Genomic DNA, 19,249 nt, shown 5'->3' on the forward strand with positions numbered 1-19,249 from the left:
AGCTGCCATCCTTATTGTTGCTAGTTTATTCACACAGAGGAGTTGGGGAAGCTGGCTCTCCTTATGCATGCATTTCTCATGAGAAATGTTTTTTCTGGGACACTGGAATCTTCTCAACTGATCTTTTTTGCACTTTGTGATATTTTGGACTTTCACTGATGGCTTTTTTTTTTGCACGTTATACTTGTCATAACTGTTCCATTTGTCTTTTTTTTGACGCTGCACTTTAGAACTACTGTTTTGGATTTTTGTCTATTGGCCCATGCTTGCAGCTGTCCAGTCATTATTCCTGTTTTTACTAACACATTCAGTGCAGATACTTTTCAGTTTTTGTTTAATGGAATCTTTAAGCCTAGGAATAAGGTCAGCAAATTGAATCACCTTGAGCACAAAAATCACCAAAAGAAGAAAGGTCATCCACGGCTAAGTGTGCAGAGGCAGTTTCAGGCATATCAAACTCTGGAGGAGAGTCATAGATTTATGTTCATGGCTCCTATGTTCTGCATCCATTATCATGACAGTAATTTTACTCATAAAATCTGACATAGGCACAGAAAAGGGAGTCACGCCTAAAAGCTAGACAAAAGCAGTGTGTGGGCTTAAGCAGAGGACAATAGTCCAAGCTGTTAGCGTCAGGTTCTTAAGGAATAATGCAAGTCAACCCGTAGTTATAAGTGGTTTGTGAGCTGGCAAGGCCCACAAGACCTCTCCCCCTGCGATTACGATCTGTCATATTGTATTTAAAAAAAGCATAACAACCTCAAAGGGAAGTCACAAACCAGCTGTCGAAGGAGGAGAGGTTATACAACAGTCTGTGGCTGAGCCACTGTGAGGCACAGCAAGGAAGACTGACTCCTTACGAGCAGCCAGCGTGGAATCACAAGCTAAAAGGCAGGAGAGAATAGAGAAACTGCGTGCAACAAGCTGTATGCTGTGTGGCTCTAGGACTCATGAACACAGGCTGGTGTGACAAAAACATACAGGGAATGTGCAACATGTTTGAAAAGCTGTAGCGCTATTCCTTAGAGTGCAGGAGTCACAAAATGCATCACAGCAGACCTGTGCATGGGGGGAGGGGAGGGGGAGACAGAGAAACACATGTCAGAGCATCTGCAACAGTGTTAAACAGTATTGCAACACAGTCTCCAGACTTAACCAGACTGGCAATGCAGGACACAGATACAAAAGTCACATTCTGGACATGTTTTGCCCCTCAGGTGGGTATACCCCTAAGGTCATCTTCAGTATTATAGCAGAGTGTGTAGCATGGTTCTGGACCAGTAAAGAGCTCTGTGGCCAACACAGTACATCCGGTGTCTGGAGAGCTCCACAGGCAGGGACCAGTAACCAAAAAGGTCACATTACAAGCAGGCCCCACATCTTTGTCATCGGGCAGTCTGGCGATTGCCTCCAATAAACTCTTGGCTCTGCAGCTGACTTAATTAGCGGAAAAAATAAATTGAAGTGAAGTATGGCTTCACTTTTTCAACAGGATTTAAAGAGGAAGTAAACCCCGATGAGTTTACTTCCTCTTTCATTCCCTGCAAAGGCAAAGCATAATGGACTACTATGCATCGTATAGTAGCCCATTAAATGTCGCTTACCTGACACAGGAGCCAGAGAAGTCGCCGCTGTCCCCTGTAGTCCGCCGCATCCATCTTGTTGGTGGGGTCTCGCAGCACCGCCTCTGTCATTCGAAGCCGTGATGACGTCACTCCCGCGCATGCGCACAGGAGTCAACACGCGCGGCAGCTCCATTCTTGGAAATGCCGCGCTCAGTGCGCCTGCGCCGTAGACAGCGGTGCCCGTTTTCAGGCAAATATCTCCTAAACCATATAGGTTTAGGAGATATTGCTTGGACCTACAGGTAAGCCTTAATCTAGGCTTAACTGTAGGTCAAAGTGGTTTGTAAGGGTTTACAACCACTAACTACTGGATTTTTTTATTTTTCCGCATTATTTTTCAATGTGCACTAAAGGTCTATGTTACACCAAAGCAACTAAACGCCAAGCAATCCTTTAGTCAGATACTGTAAATCATGGAATGCACCTGCTGCAAAAATATTTTTCTTGTTTACACATCTCACATCTGTAAAAAAACAAAAAAAAGCACCTTACTAAGAAGGCTTCTCTTGGCCAAAAAACAAATTCAAGAGCATCTAGAAAGTTTCCATGGGATTACAGAAAAACAAAATTAGGGAATTTACACAACAGGAGTACACTTATTTCCCCTCTTGCTGATTCTCTACAGAGTTCTGTGCCTATTTTAATTAGCTCACTGAATGCTTTTGTCTGGAACCATATTTTAATCTGATTGAAATTTTCAAAAATGTGACTTGCTTACCTTGTCAACAGCTTTCTTCACAATCTCCTTATATTCATCTTTTGTGATATCTTTATTTTGATAATATGGCTTTATAGCCCCTTTTACTTCTTGTGCTGCTCGTTCCTGAATTTGAACTTTCTAGAATGGAGAAAAAAATAAAAATTAAATCATTTGATGTAATGCAAAAAAATAAATAAATTACAACCATTTACAAATAAATTTTTATTTTTTTTAAACATTTCCTCTAACCTGACAGTTAAACTACTGCAGTTAGTGGACTCGCATCACACTGCCAGGCTCCAGAATATGAACAGCAATAGCAGCAAATGCTTCTGTACTAATTTTGCACAATTCCCCCATCAACACAGACTGCGGTGACAGGGGAATCCCTCCTGCTGCGCAACTGTCTGCTCCCAGAGGGGGGTAGGGGAGGGGGTGGGGATGGGGCCTGGCGATGGTAACCTTCCCCACCGGGAGAAGACATGAGACCCCGGTCTCTGCGCTGGGGGTACACTCCCAGCACAAAGTGAGATACGCGTATATGTGGCCCCACGGAAAAAGCCCATTTCCATGAGGCAGCATATACGCGTTACGTCAGCGTGAAGGGGCTAAAGAAATTACACGCAAGGGGCAGATTGTTACTACACAATAAACATGAATATACCTTTTCTTTCTTGGAGCTATCTGCACTGGCTTCCACTGTTACGGTTTCCTTCCAAGGAGCAGGCTTTACAGAAACATATGGGTTTTTGCCATGACTCGATGCAGGCACACTAGCAGGAGTTGGTGTAACTACTGGCCCCACTATCCCTCCTTGGGCTACTGCTGGAGCAGGCAAAGGTGGTGCAGCAGCGTTATTACTTATGTGGGAAACACTTGGATTAGCCTGCATTGAAAAGTTAACAAATGGTTATATTTCCTAAATACACACTATAAAATCAGTAAAAACAAACTGTTGACCTAAAGCTTTTTCAACTTCCAGCATCAAGGATTTTAGCAAAACTGCAATTCTAGCAATGCATAGGAAAAATTGAAAAAAAAAAAAAATCAACCTATTTCCAGTAAGTCATAACCGCAGTCAAAACCAAATGAAATGTGAAAACACAATATTTAAAAATGCATTGAACTTTAAACAGAATTTAGTATTCTGTGAAATGTGCAAACCTTGAAATAAACTAGCAAGTCCTGTAGATGAACAGAACAAGCAAATGGTGCATCAAAACTGCACTCGTGTCTATAAAATGTTAGCATTTTTCTGGCGCAAATCTCTTCGTATTGGACTGCAGTTAACACTTGCTAACTGTATTGAAAAATATTACAGAACCCAGCCAAAACAGTGGTCATGAGGTATACATGGCCTATGGATCAATGGTATGGAAGGCTTTTACTGGTTAGTGAGGTGCCATGGCATTAGTCTTGTACAGAATGGTATAAAAACTGGATATAAGCTGTTCTCAATCTTCCTTCACTTGGGCTTCACATATGAAGCCTTGACAACTTTGCCTAATAATTTAAAATCTCTTAGCAAATCACTGCAAAATGTGACCAATTTGAAAGTTGCACTGTAAACGTTATATTGAATAGAACATTGCTAGATTAAAAATAAAAAATAAATGATAAAATCCTCGAAGTACATTAATCTCCATTAAACTGCACAAGTATCACTTGACTGCATAACCCATTTTATAAAACAGGACATTTGCCACCACCTTAAACATTTTCCTGGAGTTCATTGAGGGAAACAAAGCTAACCTTTTGCTTACACTACAAACTGCAGGAGGATTGGACACTGGGAAACAAACGTTTTAGGCTAATCCAAGAACCTATATTACTACCAGCATAACTTAATCGAATAGCAAACCTGTGGCATGCGCGTCACAGCCGGCACTCAGAGCCCTCGTTGGGCACGACAGGAAGAGCACCACACACTGACACTGACCGGCCAGCCATACAAGATGTCTTGTCCACCCTGCACCCCCTATCAAACTATATCACCCACAAGTCTCTAGGGCCAACGCATCTGAGTTGGGCGTGAATGAGCAGAAGTGGCTTCCACGCGGCTCTGGGGCCAGGGGTGATGTGCAGGTGGAAATCCATTCATATAAGCACCCCCTATCAAACTATATCTCCCTCAAGTCTCTAGGGCCAGCTGTGACAGAGCACAAGACTACCACGTGGCTGGGATCAGAGGCGACATGCGAGCAGGAATGAGCTGCTGGATTGGAAGACACACTGACACTGGAGCCAGGTGAGAGGTTTAAAAAAATAAAGCTGAAAATATCTGGTTCAAACTGGTAAAAAAAGGATTTAGGAATCCAAGTGTGAGAATGGAGAGAAAAAAAAAAAAAAAAAAAAAAAAAGGTACATAAGCTTAGGTAATTTTATTTTGAGCAAATTGGACCCCCCCATTAGAGATAGTGGTAGTGCTTACTACGCCTTCAGCTGGTGCCTAGCATCCTGTAGAACAGGTGCTCGATTTAGAGTGACATACTCCGAGGCCTGACGAGAAACCCACACTCCCAGATATTTGAAGCGGTCCACCCACTGACGTGGGAGATTTCAATATGTGGAGGCTTGGCTTGACAAGGGCCGAAGAAGCCGGCAGGCCCTTCCTCAGACCATCCACAGTTACAAACATCGAATCCGACTTCCGAAAAGGAGCCGTAACCGACAGATAACAGAGCCCGAACCACATTCAAAGAGCAAGGCGACCTCCTTGGGGTGAGATAGTCGAGGACAGAAGGACAATGTCATTTAGATAAAAGGCAGAAACCACCTAAGGGAGAAATGAGGAATGCGGACGCAACACTGCCTTATCCTTGGAGAATCAAATAAGGAGACTTGCATGACAAGGCCGCCAGCTCAGAAACTCGCCGAGTGGACGTAATAGCCACTAAAAAAAGACAACCTTCTGAGAGAGCGCGAGTAAGGGGATCTCCCTAATGTTCTCGAATGGCGGCTTCTGAAGTACTGAGAGCTCCAGGTTTAGATCAGACGGAGGCAGCGGCGGGCGTACCGGGGAAGCCACATGTCGATCCCCCTGAATAAAAGTATGCACCAACGAGTGAGCAGCCAAAGGCCGCTGATAAGATAGCCAGAGCCAATATTTGCTCCTTGATAGTGCTCAAAGCAAGCTTATGATCAACCCCATGCTAAAGAAACACAAGGATCTTAGATACCGAACAGGAATGCTGATGCCAACCCACAGCCTCGCACAAAGATACAAGTCCTCCAGGTGCAATGAGAAATCTTCCGTTAAGTGGACTTACGCACCCTCAACATAGTGGGAATCACAGAAGCCGGCAACCCCCGGTCTCAGCACCTGGCTTTCAATAGCCAGGCCGTTAAAGCCAGAGACAATAAAGCAGGGTGGCATATCGGACCCTGGGACAGGAGGTCCTCCTGCACCAGCAGTCGCCAGGGGACATCTGCCACCATCCTTACCACGTCGGCGTACCATGAATGCCGAGGCAAATCCAGGGCGATTAGAATTACCCAACAAAACAGTGTTGCGCTTCCTAAATAACTCCCAATAAAGCATTAAGAACATGTGATTAACTTGCAATATACTGAGTGCACAAATATTCATGTTCGAGTGGGAATTGTGAAAAATACACAATGAAATATAGGCATTTCCTCAGTGGGAATAGTGCATAATAAACAGTAAAGATAAAGCCCACATACTCAAAAAATAAAAAGTCCAAACGCACAAAAATAATCCTCAGTCTTCTGCACAAAAAAAAAAACACACACCACCAGTGCATAAACGTTGGAAATGCAAGTGCCCTCCTCCACCTCAATATCCTAGCCACACACCTCACGTTCTGACCCGTTTCACCAGAAGGTCAAAGAAAGCAGGTTCCCTCTCTGGGATACAAACGGATCAGCTGGTCGTGGAACTCCTATTCCTTCTGTGCTGCCTCCGGCTGATTGGATGGATACCAGCAGGTACAAATTCCCTCAACTAGGTCCAGTGCACATGGGAATAGAAAAGGCAAAATCGAGTGCGCTCTATCAAAACGGTTTAGTCCTCATTAAAACGTTACTCACAAAGCGCAGCACTTAAGCAGTGCAGGCAGGCTCAGGATGCATAGAAACAAGATGCTAGCGGGATGACGCTGCGACTCCTTACCCCTATACGCATTACGTCGAGTGGGCTGCTGCACCACCGTGACTTCTTCAGTAAGGGCTGGAGAAGTCACAGTGTTGTAGCAGCCCATTTGACGTAATGCGCTGAGACAGCACGGAAGGAATAGGAGTACCATGACCAGCTGATCCGTTTGTATCCCAGAGAGGGAACCTGCTTTTGACATTCTGGTGAAACTGGGGACAGAGCGTGAGGTGAGCGGCTAGGATATTGAGGTGGAGAGCACTTGCATTTCCAACTTTTATGCACTGGTGGTATGTTGTGTGTTTTTTGTGCAGAAGACTAAGGATTTTTGCACATTCGGACTCTTATTTTTATTCTATTTTTGAGTGTGTGTACTTTATCTTTACTGTTTATTGTTCACTATTCCCACTGAGGGAACACCTATATATTTCATTGTGTATTTTTCATTATTCCCAGTCAAGGAACATGAATATTTGATTGTGCACTCAGTATCTTGCTATATTCCAAGTTAATCACATTCTTATTTAATGATTTATTGGGAGTTCTTTAGGAAGCTCATCACTGTTTTGTTATGTATATTTTATATGTGAAGTGAACGCATTTTCTGTGTGCAGCAGCCAGGTGGGTGGGTATTTTGTTTGTGTTTTTTTTTTGGTACATCACCTACCACAAATATCACTATTTAGTGATTAAGGTTATTTTTATTTGCGCCGATAGAAATTTGTTATAGCGATTAGAATTACCATAATTCCCTCGGCCTCTACCAAGCACAAGCAGAGGAAGGAGTTGGAGAGGAAAGGCATAAATGAGCCGATAATGTCCCCATGGCGCCCACCAGCACGTCTGATTCTTCCAAGGGATCCCTTGTTCTGGCCACAAATCTCTGCACCTTCCGACAGACGAGAGGCCAGAAGATCCACATCCAGCAGGCCCCACTGCAGGCAAATGAGACCAAACACTTCTGGATGCAGCGACCACTCCCCCTGAAGTTCTGCACACTGCAGAGCGGGAGACCTCCAGCGCTGTCGCTGAGCTCCGACGAGAGCCTGCCGACGAGATGGGAGAGAAAAAAAAAAAACCTGTCTGGTGGACAGGAAAAAGCCGTGACTAGCCTCAGACAGAGCTGACTATGCCATCGTAAACAGACTGAGCGACTGTCTCAGCCTGTCGGCAGGGTCCTTGAAAGAAGGGGTCCCCTCCACCGGAATCATGGTCACCTTATTTAACCTGGACACTGGAGGACCAACGACCGGAGAAGCCCATTTCTTCAACAGACTCTCCTCAAAAGGGTAACACACCGAAAAATGCCTTTGAACTGAACTGCTGCAGGCGTTCCCAATCGTTATAAATAAACCTATCAAAATAACAGCTAAAGAAACCTTAGCGGTGCGAACCGGCTTGTGAGATCCAAAAGGGACCAAAACCTCTGCAGACACCCCTACTGGATCCTCAGCTTTCAAAGTATCGTGCACCACCGTAATGAGTGCAGCTCAGCTTTTTATGCGCCGCAATGGACGCAGAGGATTTCTCCTCACTGTCCGAAGGATCAGGGGCCACATCATCTGAGACATATAGGCAGGGGCCGCCTGCTGTGGTAGGGCCCGAGTCTGGATCAGAGTCCTTCCCAGAAGCTGGAGGAAGGGGGGCGTTTTTCACCCGCCTTACGCCCCCGACACTTCAACCCAGTAGATGAATTCCAGGAGGGGGAGAGGATGAAAATTCCACCCCAGGAAGTACCCAGCTGCTCGAACCGTGCCCGGATCAGACCAGTGGAGCACATACCCATTGAGCAGGGATTGCGGGGCACACTCCCCAGACAGATCCACCTCCCGCCTAAATGGAGTGGCTGTCGGCCACAGCGACACTGTGACCCAGACCTCAGGTGCCTGGTCATAGGTGTCCCTGCGAAGTGGCTAGCTTACCGGCTGCCCCGGTCCAGAATGGGACTTGTCGCGGCTGATTCAGTGCGGAGCTCAATCTGACCGCGCTTGGTGGCCAGGCTGGGGAGACTACCAGGATCTAGAATATCCAGCCTGTCATCCAGCCCAGCAGTTGATTGCAGATGCAGAAAACTAAAAAGAAATAAAATAAAAACCAAAGGACCACAGGTCCCACAGCAGGGAGCCAGGTCCTTTTAGACTAGGCAGAAAAAAAAAGCTGCCTGTAGCAGAGTGGGGGGTTACTATCAGTAAGGACCGCCCCTAGGGGGTGCTGTACTTTTTTTGTTCCTGCCTAGTCTTAAGCCTGAAGGTGGTGATATAACCCTAAGGTCAAGATTAGAAGTGCTGTGCTCGTCAAACAAGAGACAAAGTTGGGACTTATTCCAGTTAACCAAGTCCTGTGATAATGGAAGAGTTTAACAACTGTAGTGCTCCCTGTAAGGAGGACCCTGCATTATTCAAGAATAGGTCATATCTGCATACAAGGCTACCCTCTCCTCCAGCCAGCCCACATGCAGGCCCTTAATGTGCAGAGTAGTTTGAAGCGTGTCCGCCACTGGTTCTATTCTAATGGCCAAAAGGATTGTAAAAAGAGGGTAACCCCGGCGAGGGCTCCTGTGTAGGGAGAAGGGAGATGAGAGGCCACTGTCGAAGGACTCAACAGTAATTTTAATTAAAAAAAAAAAAATAAAAAAAAAAAACACCTTTTCCCTAATTGATATACAGGGGGAAAAAAACGATTTGACCCCCTGCGGATTTTAAGTTTTCCCACTTACAAAAAAAAAAAAAAAAAAAAATATGAAGGGTCCATAATTATCATAGGACCATTTTAAATGAGACACAGAATATAAATCAAAAATCCAGAAAAAACACAATGTTACAAATTGAGTTGCAGTTTAGTGAGTAAAATAAATATTTGTACCCCAAGCAAAAAACACGACCGTAGTTAGTGGAAAAACCCTTGTTGGCAAGCAGAGGTAATACGTTTCTTGTAGTTGGTTACCAGGTTTGCACACTAACTTACTGAACTGCAACTCAATTTAAAACATTTGCATCATGTGTTAGTTTTGGATTTTTGGTTGATATTCTGAAATACAACCGTGATTAACCACTTTCAGACCGGACCATTTTGCTGGTAAATGACCAGAGGTCTTTTTACAATTTGGCACTGCGCTGCTTTAACTGGTAATTGCGCGGTCATGCAATGTTGTACCCAAACAAAATTTGCGTCCTTTTCTTCCCACAAATAGAGCTTTCTTTTGATGGTATTTGATTGCCTCTGCGATTTTTATTTTTTGCGATATAAACGTAAAAAGACCGCAAATTTTGAAAAAAAATGATATTTTCTACTTTTTGTTATTAGAAAAATCCAATAAACTCAATTTTAGTCATACATTTAGGCCAAAATGTATTCAGCCACATGTCTTTGGTAAAAAAAAAGTCAATAATTGTATATTTATTGGTTTGCGCAAAAGTTGTCACATCTACAAACTAAGGTACGTTTTCTGGAATTTACGCAGCTTTTAGTTTACGACTGCCTATCTCATTTCTTGAGGTGCTAAAATGACAGGGCAGTACAAAACCCCCCCAAATGACCCCATTTTGGAAAGTAGACCCCCTAAGGAAATTGATAAGAGGCATGTTGAGCCCATTGAATATTTTATTTTTTTGCCTCAAGCGATTGAATAATGACAAAAAAAAAATTTTTTTTTTTTTTTTTACACAAAGTTGTCACTAAATGATATATTGCTCACACATGCTATGGGCGTATGTGAAATGACACCCCAAAATAAATTCTGCTGCTTCTCCTGAGTACGGGGATACCACATATGTGGGACTTTTTGGGAGCCTAGCCGCGTACAGGGCCCCGAAAACCAAGCACCGCCTTCAGGCTTTCTAAGGGCGTAAATTTTTGATTTCACGCCTCACTACCTATTACAGTTTTGAAGGCCATAAAATGCCAAGATGGCACAAAACCCCCACAAATGACCCCATTTTAGAAAGTAGACACCCCAAGCTATTTGCTGAGAGGCATGTTGAGTCCATGGAATATTTTATATTTTGCCACAAGTTGCGGGAAAATTACAAACTTTTTTTTTTTTTTCACAAAGTTGTCACTAAATGATATATTGCTCATGCATGCCATGGGCATATGTGAAATGACACCCCAAAATAAATTCTGCTGCTTCTCCTGAGTACGGGGATACCACATATGTGGGACTTTTTGGGAGCCTAGCCGCGTACGGGGCCCCGAAAACCAAGCACCGCCTTCAGGCTTTCTAAGGGCGTAATTTTTTGAGTTCACTTCTCACTACCTATTACAGTTTTGAAGGCCATAAAATGCCAAGATGGCACAAAACCCCCACAAATGACCCCATTTTAGAAAGTAGACACCCCAAGCTATTTGCTGAGAGGCATGTTGAGTCCATGGAATATTTTATATTTTGCCACAAGTTGCGGGAAAATTACAAACTTTTTTTTTTTTTTTTTTCACAAAGTTGTCACTAAATGATATATTGCTCATGCATGCCATGGGCATATGTGAAATGACACCCCAAAATAAATTCTGCTGCTTCTCCTGAGTACGGGGATACCACATATGTGGGACTTTTTGGGAGCCTAGCCGCGTACGGGGCCCCGAAAACCAAGCACCGCCTTCAGGCTTTCTAAGGGCGTAATTTTTTGAGTTCACTTCTCACTACCTATTACAGTTTTGAAGGCCATAAAATGCCAAGATGGCACAAAACCCCCACAAATGACCCCATTTTAGAAAGTAGACACCCCAAGCTATTTGCTGAGAGGCATGTTGAGTCCATGGAATATTTTATATTTTGCCACAAGTTGCGGGAAAATTACAAACTTTTTTTTTTTTTCACAAAGTTGTCACTAAATGATATATTGCTCACGCATGCCATGGGCATATGTGAAATGACACCCCAAAATAAATTCTGCTGCTTCTCCTGAGTACGGGGATACCACATATGTGGGACTTTTTGGGAGCCTAGCCGCGTACGGGGCCCCAAAAACCAAGCACCGCCTTCAGGCTTTCTAAGGGCGTTACAGTTTTGAAGGCCATAAAATGCCAAGATGGCACAAACCCCCCCCCCAAATGACCCCATTTTAGAAAGTAGACACCCCTAAATTTAGGGGTACACTAGTGAGACTAGGTAATAAATGGCGGGTGCCCTGAAACTATAAAAAAATAACTAACCAACCAGCGTCACCTGTAACAGTTATATGGTGATCACTGGTGAAAGGGTTAACTAGGGGGCAATCAGGGGGCTTTATGCGGTAGTATATGGGGGTCCCTGGCGCTATAAAAAGCTGCGGCGAACCTAAATACCTACCTGCCTAACTAGCGTCACCTGTGACACTAATACAGCGATCAGAAAAACGATCGCTTATTAGGCTGGGTTCACACTGGAGCGATGCGGGAACGCCACGAATGCGCGGCGGGTTCCCGCATCGCATGCCTCCCGGCGGCAGTTCACACTGCCCTATGCGAACTGCTGGGAGTGTCAGTGAAATGTTAATGACACCCCCAGATCAGTTCGCATATCGCAGTGCGATCTGCAAACTTGGATCGCATGGTGTGAACACCCATGCGATCCGATTCTGCTGCGGACCAAAAAAAGGGTCCCGTGCGAGTTTGCGGCGGGTGCGGCGGGTGCGACACGAATTCAGCCATACTATCTGTATAGCTGAACTCGAATCGCACAGAGATCGGATGTGATTTGCACTGCAGTGCGGTGCGAATCACATCCGTTCTCATAAACCGCTGCAATGTGAACCCAGCCTTAGTGACACTGGCGACGGGGGGTGATCACGGGGTTAAACCTTTATTGGGGGGGTTAGGGGGGTACCTTAGAACTAAAGGGGGCTAACCCTAACTGCCCTAACAGTTATTAGTCACAAATGACACCTGCCGGGTGATCAGGGGGTTAAACCTTTATTAGGTAATAAATGGCGGGTGCCCTGAAACTATAAAAAAATAACTAACCAACCAGCGTCACCTGTAACAGTTATATGGTGATCACTGGTGAAAGGGTTAACTAGGGGGCAATCAGGGGGCTTTATGCGGTAGTATATGGGGGTCCCTAGCGCTATAAAAAGCTGCGGCGAACCTAAATACCTACCTGCCTAACTAGCGTCACCTGTGACACTAATACGGCGATCAGAAAAATGATCGCTTATTAGGCTGGGTTCACACTGGAGCGATGCGGAAACGCCGCGAATCCGCGGCGGGTTCCCGCATCGCATGCCTCCCGGCGGCAGTTCACACTGCCCTATGCGAACTGCTGGGAGTGTCAGTGAAATGTTACTGACACCCCCAGATCAGTTCGCATATCGCAGTGCGATCTGCAAACTCGGATCGCATGGTGTGAACACCCATGCGATCCGATTCTGCTGCGGGCCAAAAAAAGGGTCCCGTGCGAATTTGCGGCGGGTGCGGCGGGTGTGGCGGGTGCGGCGGGTGCGGCGAATGGCTGAACTCGAATCGCACAGAGATCGGATGTGATTTGCACTGCAGTGCGGTGCGAATCACATTCGTTCTCATAAACCGCTGCAATGTGAACCCAGCCTTAGTGACACTGGCGACGGGGGGTGATCACGGGGTTAAACCTTTATTGGGGGGGTTAGGGGGGTACATTAGAACTAAAGGGGGCTAACCCTAACTGCCCTAACAGTTATTACAGTCACAAATGACACCAATGCAAAAAAAAAAAAAAAAAAAAAAAAAATGACATTGGTGTCACTGTGACTGGGGGGCAGGGGTAATTGGGGGGGTGATCGGGGGGTAAAGGGGGGGTGTGAGTGTGCCTGGCATGTTCTACTGTGTGTGGGATGTGTTGGTGCAACTCACTGATCCGCTCTCCTCCGTGTCGGAACGAAAAATACCGACACGGAGGAGAGAATACATCACTTCCTCTCCTGTGTTTACATTACAGGAGAGGAAGTGATGTCACCGGGGATTTCCATTCGTCGGGAGCGATCGCGAGGGGGTGGCCATGAATGAATGGCCGTCCCCTCGTCCGGGATCGCTCCCGAACGAAAACCGACCGCCGCAGGCACCGGGCGGGGGCCCGATCGGGCCCCCGACCCGCGGGAGGCAAATCACGTACATGTATGTGATTATGCCTGCCTGTGCCATTCTGCCGACGTACATCGGCGTGAGGCGGTCGGCAAGTGGTTAAAATTATAGACCCTTCATTTCTTTGTAAGTGGGGAAAAAGTACAAAATTTGCAGAGGATCAAATAATTTTCCCCACTGTACAGCTTTCACATAACCCAGATCTTTCTCAGTTTGTCTGTAGGAAAACTTAAGTAGGAGGAGCTTCTAGTCCTCTACTGCTAGTCAAATATACAAAAAAATAAAAGCCTTTGGATACAAGCTAAAAATCATCAATAATATCAAACGGTTTAAAACTGTCACAAAAAAAAAATAAAATAAAAAAAAAGGATATAAAATAATCTACACACTTGTTAAAATGTCAGGTTTGTGATGTAAAAATAAAAAATAGATTACTTCAGAACTTCTTCCACCTTAAATATGACCTATAAACTGTACAAAGGGAGAGGATAAAAAAAAAAAGTGGCTGCACAAGTGTTCACACCCTCTTATAACTGGGGATGTAGCTGTGTTCAGAATTAAGAAATCACACCCAAAAGCATGTTAAAGTTGGTGCACACCAGCCATCATTTAAAGTGCCTCTGATTAACCCACAAATAAAATTTCAGCTGTTCTAGTAGGTCTTTCCTGATATTTTCTTAGTCACATCCTACAGCAAAAGCCATGGTCCGCAGAGAGTTTCCAAAGCATCAGAAGCAATCATTGTAAAAAAGGCATCAGAAGGGTAAAAAAGAATTTCCAAGGCATTAGATACACCATGGAACAGAGTCATCAAGTGGAGAAAATATGGCACAATGGTGACATTACCAGGAACTGGATGTGCCTTTCAAAATTGATGAAGACAAGAAAACTGGTCAGGGAGGCTGCCAAGAGGCCTACAGCAACATTAAAGGAGCTGCAGGAATATCTGGCAAGTACTGGCTGTGTGGTACATGTGACAATCTTCCATATTATTCATATGTCTGGGCTATAGGGTAGAATGGCAAGAGGGAAGCCTTTTGATGAAAAACATCCAAGCCCGGCAAGATTTTGCAAACACATCTGAAGTATCCCAAAAGCAGTAGGGAAAATGTGTTGTCAGATGAAACCAAGGTTGAACTTTTTTGCCATAATTCCACAAGATATGTCTGGAGCAAAAACACGCCACATCACCAAAAAAATCATCATACCCAGAGTGAAGCATGGTGGTGGCAGCATCATGCTTTGGGGTAATTTTTCTTCAGCTGGAACAGAGGCCCTATGAACAGTTTCAAATAACAGTTGATATTGGCACAAAACCTTCAGCCTTCTGCTAAAAAGCTGAACATGAAGAGGAACTTCCGGAACTTCATGTTTCAGCACGACAATGACCGAAAGCATTCATCCAAATCAACGGGAAGGAATGGCTTCATCAGATTAAAGTTTTGGAATTGCCCAGCCAGAGCCCAGACCTGAATCCGATTGAAAATCTGTGGGGTGATCTAAAGAGGGCTGTGCACAGGAGATGCCCTTGCAATCCGACAGATTTGAAGGGTTTCTGCAAAGAGTGGGCAAATATTGCCACGTCAAGATGTGCCATGCTGATAAGACTCATACCCTAAATTACAGAGTGCAGTAATAAACGCAAAAGGTGCTTCAAGAAAATATTAGTTTAAGGGTGTGCACACTTATGCAACCATATCAGTTTATTTTTACTTTCTACCACCTAAAAGATTAGTTTTACTGAGTTGAACAGTTTATAGGTCACATTAAAAAGGTGGAAAAAGTTCTGAAATGATTTATGTGCGTCTTTTACATCACAGACACCTGACATAGGGGGGTGTGTAGACTTTTTATACCACTTTTTTTGGTAATGACACGTGGGTGGATTTCTGCCAGTCACAGGCAGAGTCGTGCCCCTCTAGCCTGCATCTTTGAACAGGGAGGTAAAGCCTCCATTAATCTACATGCAATATCCTGCCCCGATTGTGTTTAGCGGGCATGGAGGGAGGGAGGGAGTGGTCTGTCATTTACTACTGCGTATATGCCTACATTTGGGACTCTATAGTCACATGGTCTGCTGAGATGTGATGGGAAGGAAATGCTCAACATAGAACACACTGAAACCTGAGCATGTGCAGAGCTGCCAACACTGTTCAACAAAATCCCCATCTGAACCAGGGACTTTGACAGAAGGTGGAGATAGAGAACAGCAGGATCAACTCAGTTTACAGAATGCAGAAAACAAATCTCAGTGATTGAGCGAGTATGAACAGCATGTATTGTTTTTATGATGTGGTTTTATTAATGCTTTAAAAAAGGGACACCAGAATCTGAGATGGCATCAGATGAGACTGCAATATCTATCTGGTAGAACTTAGAAAATGTGCAAACAGAAGGCCAGATTGCAGCCTTGCAAGCAAAATGTTGCTTGATGCCAAAAAGCCCAAGCAGCACTCACTGATCTAGTAGGGTACAAAAAGGAAATCATGGGACTTAAACCCACCTTGCCCGTATGCAAAACCACTCAGTTGCTTTACAGACATGATGGCTACAAGAAAAGCCATGTGGGGGTGAAAGGGGAATGTTTAATGGGTTCACGGTAGTTTTTGAAGCACAGGGAACCAGATTCAGATCCCACAGAGGTAAAGGTGCACAAACAGGTGGAGCTACATTGAGTGTGAGGGGCCAATGGTCTCTGAAACAAACCAGCAAGGGCAGAAATCTGGTTCAAGCCCCACTGTAGGCAGGAGCTAATTAGTTACACAGGGAAACTCATTGGGTGGAAGCTTTGGGACGCAAGTATGCCCTTCATGTCTAAAGATGGACTTTACGGGATGTAGCCTTCCTAGCTCTCATAGAATTCATAGATTCAGAGATGCCCCTGTCTCTGAAAACCTTGGCTTTAAACAGCAATGTCCCCAAAGCCAGCAACTATGAAGCAGGATGGTAAAACAGTCCAACCACAAAAGATCTTGATGATCTGGAAGGGCAAATTAAGCATCCACTAGGATTCTTACCAGATCGGTGTCCCACATCTGCCTGGGGCAGTCCGGAGCAATGAGGATCACCAGAATGCCCTTCATCTCAGTCCTGCGAAGCAGACAAGAAAAAAAAAAAAAAAAAAAGCTTCAGGAGAGGAAAGGCATGGATCAGGGTGTATCCTACCTAGACATCAGGAAATCCACTACTTCTTCTATAGGATTCCTGTACCTGATCTTACGGATCCACCACATCATCAACTACTTACTCTTAAGGATTCCTGTACTAAACATGTGCAGGTTGTGTCTGAATCTGGAGGTCCACCATCCAGCATTCCCATGGAACAGACCTCTGGGTGCAGGTGCTGTCAACTGAAAGGCTTTCATGTCAACTGTCTACACCTAGGATATACATAGTGGAAAAAGCTGGAAAATGGAAAAGCCACAGCAAAAAATGATGGTTCTTCCCCCGACGGCTGATGTAAACCACCACTATACCATTTTTTGAACATCGACAGATCTTACATTAGAATGGTCCAATGCCGCAGAGACAGCCATATCACCTGAAGTTTTGGGATGTTAACAGAAAACTGAAAAGGGTGTCCAAGATGACTCCTCAGCCCAATAACCTAGCATCCATCACAGGGATATGGGAAGGACTACCAAGATTCCAGAGTAGAATTTCTGTGCCAAACGACAACCTGGTGCTCTGTACCAAAACAATTGGTCTGTTCAGGGAATTGACTGACTTATCCCACAACAGCATGTTGTAGCATAGATGTCCGTAGTGAAACTGGGCAAATGGGCCTGCTTGAATAAGGCAACCATCAGGCCCAAAACTCATGCAAAAGCATTGAGTCCTCGACTCTTGACTAGAGAGCATGAATTTGAGATTGGAAAGTGACTGTGCCCACTGTACCTGAGGGAAGGTTGTCCAATTATCCACAATGGGGATGCCATGAGCTAAATATTGGGGTGAGCACCTTGGCAAACACCCGAAGTGCAGATGAGAGACTGAAGATCAGAATCTGTGGGGGAAGGTGTAGGAGTTTACTTGTGACCTCTGCAACCAGAGTTGGCAAATAACTGAGCGAATTAGACCATAAAGTCCTAGGGGCTGCTAAGCAAATCATTGTAAAACTGATGTACTGGTAAAATGGTGGCATGTGGGTACACATCCTTATCGTCCACAAAAGTAATAAAGTCTCCCTGGCTAAGGAACACTATGACAGACCTGGTGGATGCAGAATTTATAAGCTCAAATTAAGAAATATGGAGCTTGGAGATCCAAGATGGGGGAGAAACACCTTAGTCCAGAACATAAGAGAGATCTGCTAATCTGCACACAAAGGTGTACTAAAACGAGTCCAATGTGGGAGGCTAGGAAGCCTCCAGCAAGAAAAGTGGCTGTTGGTTTGCAGCCTAGTCAGACAGCGAGTTTTCAGAGACAGTTAGGCAATGCCGACAACCTCAGCCTGGAAAAGTGCATCCAGCGGGTCTGGATGTGACATTCCAAAAGCCAAGCTGAGGCCACTTCCCCGGGTAGCCACAACCAAAGACCAGCACTTGCAGGCATGTAGAGAAAAGATCTTGATTGAATAAATATTGAAGAAAAAAAATGATGCTAGTAAAAAGGAGTCTTGCACAACAGTTAAAGTTAAGATGCAGCTTGCAGGAGGGATTATCCTGAGGTTGCTTTTGTCCGATTCTCTTGTAGGCAGTTGTATAACCCAAGTGTGAAAGACTGTGGCCCTCTATTTTTTTATGGCATAACTGCTATCTCATGAATTGTCCCCTCAAATGACACATTTTTCTGCACTCAGACACTTCACAGCTAAGGTCAACCAGAAATTAGCTAAATTCCTGTGTAATCTGTGTGAATAGGGAATATTGAGAAAATCAATTGCACAGCACAATTAAAATAAAGTGAATTAGGTGCCGTTCCTACGGTTGGGGGGAAAAAATAAAAATACTGTATTGTTAAAACAACTCACACTGAAATACTGCATATGTAAAGTGACGTTATAAAATTCTATACTACACAAAGTAAAAATGTACATTATCCAGATGTTGGAGAAGCACTCATGGTTTAGGTGCTGTGCTCCCACTCCCCTGTTTAAAGCTGCAGGCAGGATTTATCTAGGTTTTCTGTATAGAGTATAGGCAAGCTCAAGCCTGTCCAAGTCTCCAAAGGTCCAATACACACCTGCCACTGAAGCTGGCCAGCCCTTCTCTGAAAGGGTTTCACTATATATAAAACTAGAGGCACGGGGGCAGGAGACCTCAATAGGAGGGCTGCATAGCTACAGGCAAATACAAACTGGAGAGTGCATCGACACTCACTCTTTACAGCTGATAGATACACAATCAATATCTGATGATCAAGTCGGACACGCACTCTGAATTGTTGCAACAAACACCACTATGTTCTTGGATAGAGCAGAAGAGCTCTTCTATGTCACCCAAACTGCAGAGGGATCCATGTGCCTCTATACAGATGGGTATACAACCATGAACCTCTAACATCTCAAGGAGATCGGATTATTTGGTTAGATGCAGAAAATTACTAGGTCTCCTGAAGAGATTATCCTAACCACTGGATACCCAGGGCAATGTTTTTATTTTTTCATACAGGCGAATCTTGCTTTTTAGAGCCTCCAAACATTCTATATATTTTCTAAAAAAAAAAAAATATATAAAAGGCCCTGAAGAAGAAAAACGATCACTGCTGCAATTTTTTACATCACACAATATTTGCACATCAAATGCAAATTTCAAGCAAAAATACACTGAAATGAATTTT

General features: G+C 44.4%; 1 protein-coding gene across 1 annotated transcript in view; it reads right to left on the bottom strand.

Moving 5' to 3' along the window:
* The window catches only part of SCAF11 (SR-related CTD associated factor 11), a gene marked incomplete in the record, with an annotated part of 153,932 nt that overhangs the window by 21,327 nt on the left and 113,356 nt on the right, over positions 1–19,249 (bottom strand). The window contains 2 exon segments of the mRNA XM_077472975.1: positions 2,344–2,463; positions 2,990–3,211. Of these exon segments, the coding sequence (XP_077329101.1) occupies positions 2,344–2,463; positions 2,990–3,211 (342 nt within the window).

Source organism: Lithobates pipiens, unplaced genomic scaffold, assembly GCF_037356315.1.
Source record: "Lithobates pipiens isolate NorthernLeopardFrog02 unplaced genomic scaffold, aLitPip1_a1.2 Scaffold_8, whole genome shotgun sequence".
In the NCBI taxonomy this organism is placed as follows: Eukaryota; Metazoa; Chordata; class Amphibia; order Anura; family Ranidae; genus Lithobates; species Lithobates pipiens.